Source organism: Austrofundulus limnaeus, unplaced genomic scaffold, assembly GCF_001266775.1.
Source record: "Austrofundulus limnaeus strain Quisiro unplaced genomic scaffold, Austrofundulus_limnaeus-1.0 Scaffold77, whole genome shotgun sequence".
Lineage (NCBI taxonomy): Eukaryota > Metazoa > Chordata > Actinopteri > Cyprinodontiformes > Rivulidae > Austrofundulus > Austrofundulus limnaeus.
Window position 1 is genome coordinate 588,357 of NW_013952479.1, and position 4,052 is coordinate 592,408.

At 36.9% G+C, this 4,052-nt stretch overlaps 1 protein-coding gene across 1 annotated transcript in view; it reads right to left on the bottom strand.

The window, feature by feature from the left end:
• Positions 1-1,435: 1,435 nt before the first annotated feature.
• The window catches only part of cabp7a (calcium binding protein 7a), a 30,362-nt gene continuing 27,745 nt past the window's right edge, over positions 1,436-4,052 (bottom strand). Inside the window, exons 4-5 of the mRNA XM_014011129.1 lie at positions 3,000-3,150; positions 1,436-2,798 (exon numbers count right to left, since the gene is read on the bottom strand). Of these exons, the coding sequence (XP_013866583.1) occupies positions 2,668-2,798; positions 3,000-3,150 (282 nt within the window). The 3' untranslated portion in view covers positions 1,436-2,667. The remainder of the gene's footprint in view (positions 2,799-2,999; positions 3,151-4,052) is intronic.

Consider the following 4,052-nt stretch of genomic DNA (forward strand, 5'->3'; position numbering starts at 1 on the left):
GCAAAAAAAGAAACTTAATTTTGTTGTTGGTTTGAGATGCTTTAAATTACATTAAACAGCTGCAGTGTCATAAAGTCAATATGGTTCTAAATGTGAGGAAAATCCTTTTTACTTTTTAAGCTTTTCTACTTGTCTCAGCTTAAACTAAGCTTAAATCTTTTCTGATTAAACAACTTTGCAAAACATGATTTGAATAAAGTTGCAACAATAAACTCAAGGCTGTATAGTGCGGTATGAGGGCCAAAATTAAGACTAGTTGCTAGCCTCTCCGATGCTTACGCCAGCTTATCCATGCTAATCGCTAACCTCTCCAATACTAACGTAAATGAATAGTCAGTTACCGGGGTCAGCTGTTCAGTTAGCAATGCCCCCCTATCATTAATCAGATCAACAGCTGGCTTAAGAATAGATATAACCTCCTGCTACTAGCAGAGCTGTAAAGTAACTAAGTACAAATACTTCTTTACTGTACTTAAGTAGAATTTTTGGGTATCTATACTTTACATGAGTAATTATTTTTCAGCCTACTTTTTTACTTCTACTTCTTACATTTTCACACAATTATCTGTACTTTCTACTCCTTACCAGCTTGTTCTGGTAAAAAAATAAATACAATCCATAGAAACTGTCCCTCCTAGATAGAGTGGACTTAATTGTATATACAAACTAAAACAACTAAATTTAACATAAATTAATTATTTTAATACAGTATAGTCATTTCTACATTTTTTGGGGAGGTCACCTCCTAATAAATGTCATTACAGAAAATCTAACTGCTCATTTTAAATCAATACTTTCACTTTTAATACTTGAGTACAAAAATATCAGATACTTTAAGACTTTTACTCAAGTAATATTCCTAAAGGAGACTTTTAACTTTTACGAAAGTAATTTTTTGGTAAGATACTTGTACTTTTACTCAAGTATCACTTTGTGGTACTTTATACAACACTGGCTACTAGGATGAAGTAACCGCTGGTTGTGCAGTAGTCTTAATTTTGGCCCTCATACTGCACCATAGAGGCTGTGTGGTTTCTTCTCAATTTAAAATTCATGTGAATTCTTGTTTGCTTCTTTTGTTGTTTTGTTCACTTTGCTGTAAAACTGGCCTATTCTGCAGTCCCAGATTTCAAATGTGGCTTTGGTAATGCTTGGATTTTTGCACAAAATTGATTAACAACATTAAATAAATAAATACATAAATAAATAAATAAATAAATAAATTTAATTGATTTTTAAAAATCACCAGAGAGCATGCATGTGAACCTAAACCTACAGTGAGTCAAATGTATGGCGCTCTCAAGAGTTTTGAATTTTATTGCAATTATTTGTCCTCTTTTCCCATTCTAACCAAAGGTTGTCCCCATCAGAGGTACAGTCTCTCTCATATTAACAAGACCCTACAGCACAAAAAGAACACTTCTTGATGGGTAGATCCAGTGACAGCTGAGTGTTTGTCTGACCACAGCGTGATGACACATTTATTTCAGTTATTGCTCTACAGCAATGCATCCAGATAGAAATTAGGACCAAAGTACATTCTTTTACAACCACATTCCTGTTACCAACCAGATCAGTCTAAATGCATATTTTAAACTATTCAGTGACGCAGCTTAAAGACATTTGCTCTCCTGTGGTGGTGTGAAATGAACGGCTGCCTGCCAAGGCGTTTTGTCTCCATAACTAAGCAAGAGTTCCTGTTTGTTTTCAACCCGCCTTTCTTAAAGAAGCCCTTCTTTTTATAGTTCTATGCTTTGCTTTTTTTGCAACTGCTCACCTTGCATCAATTCTCTCGCTCACAGTTGTTTGACAACAGTTCTGTTACACAGTGATGATGACTACTACATTGATAAGAACTATCACAAATGTGCAAAGACGAGGGTTTAAATCCATGCATTTCATGCATAGATGATAGTCATCCTTTGAGGCCTGCAAAGCTGAGGGTGTCAAGTGTTTACAACATGTCTGTCCACATCCATCAGTGCTGTTTTTAAAGAAGTGTTAACCTGCTTCACCCTGCTTTGTTCTGATCACACCGAAGCTCAGCAATGCTGTGAATGAGTGAAACCATCCACACGATCGCCTCCCTGCAAACCTTTCCTGTGATCTTTGATTCTGAGAAAGCAATTCTTATTCCCGAAAGGATGTGAGACAACGTTGCGCCGCGCTGCACTGAGCACACCGCACCTTTCATCCTGGAGCATTCTTCTGCCTCGTTAATGCATTTCACCAACAGTTGGACATTTTCTCACTGATTCTTTCCACTGTTTACATTGAAGCACATGGTACACTGGACAAAAAACAGAACTGCACAGTCACTACACTTCTCTCTATAGCTGCCACCGAACTGAATGTAACTCTGCTCAACGCGCATAGCTAACGGATACTCCGGGTTGTTTTGTGGCGGTTGATATGTGTTGTTGGCCGTCCACCACAAACACATTGCTGTGTCTTTATATGTGAGGTCCTTTTGCTCTTGAAACTGTCCGTTTGTCAAGACGAGACACGTTTAGTGTCCTCTGCGGCTCCAGTTACTCTCCAGTCATCTGTCGACGTGTCTCACTTGTGTGATTGTCTGTATTTGTCCTTTTTTTTAAAAAAAAAAAGTTGTCTTTTACGTTAATGAAGCCTTTAGATGGAAATCAAGGCCGAAAACTGCCACAGCTCCTATTTCATGCCACTTCGCAGCACCTGATTGGCTGCAATGAGCATGACGCTGATGATGAAAGCGATGGCGAAGGCGCAGATCAGGCTCTTGCGCACGCAGGTTTGCTTGACTTGTTGCGTTGGGCTGGAACCTGGGGGAGACAAAAAGAAAAAAAAACCTGAAGGAACGTTGAATCGTAGAATATTTTACACCTGAATGATATCTGATTGCTATTTCCAAATGAAAGAGCTCATCAAAAAGGAAAGAAAATACAATTACACGAACACAATATTAGGGGATGAACACTGCCAGAAACACTGTTTTCACAGGTGGACAGAGTCCTCAGCCTTACTGTCTATATCCACTTGGCAGTCCTCGGGGTTCTCTATGTGATTCTCCTCGGTCATAATGATGTTCTCGATGTCTTTCATGGAAAGATGATCACAGAAGGTGTCGTACAGAAGCCTCTTCAGCTCCTCAACCGTCAGCTTCTGCATGTCACACTGGTGGCACACACAGACCTGAACATTACTGTGGACAAGGGCTGTCAGGCAACATAAACACACAAAGGCAAAGATAAGAAAACACCAAGGAGAACAGCTGGAGCGCACAAAAAACCACGTGACCGTGTGATCGGCTGGAGAAGCTAACGGCTAACGCTAAATGGTCAAGACTCTGGATTTCCCATTACTGTACATGTTGATGAAAACAGAGCAGAAAAAAATGATGTAGAAATCATTAAAACTATTAATAATAATATTAATCCAATTATTATTAAYATTTTACAGTTTATATAATCTATCTAATGATTTAAATAATGTCAGAAAAGCTGTTTGTGTTATGGATTTATTAACAGAAGATAAACAGGAAAACTTCTCATTTTACAACAAGTCAGCAGATTTGATCTTATTTAGCTCAATGTGATCTGAGCAGAACATAATGTAACAGTTTAAAATTAAAATAATCTGATAAAGTCCATGTAATCACTGTTATTTATTGAACTGGTTAGCAGATATTAGCTTGTGGAGCATAAATACAGAGTTTAGATCTGTTGAATCATGCTAAAATTTAACACAAACTATTAAATATTACAGATGATTTGTTCTCCGATTAATATTTAAACCTACAGAGTGTAAAATAATATTATAAATATCTGATTAATATTTAGACCTACAGAGTGTAAAATAATATTACCAATGTGAGTATTTTTAAGTTTCTGTTAGAGGAACCTGACTTGTTAAGAAGATGTTAGCTAATAGAGACAAGTTTCATCCTATAACCAGAGAACATTTTCTAACTGTTGACTGGTAAATATATTCTTATTTTTTATGACAGTAAGAAGAAATACTAAATATACTTTATTACAGCTGAAGTCAGAATTTGTCAACTAGCTAAAGTCTAAGTC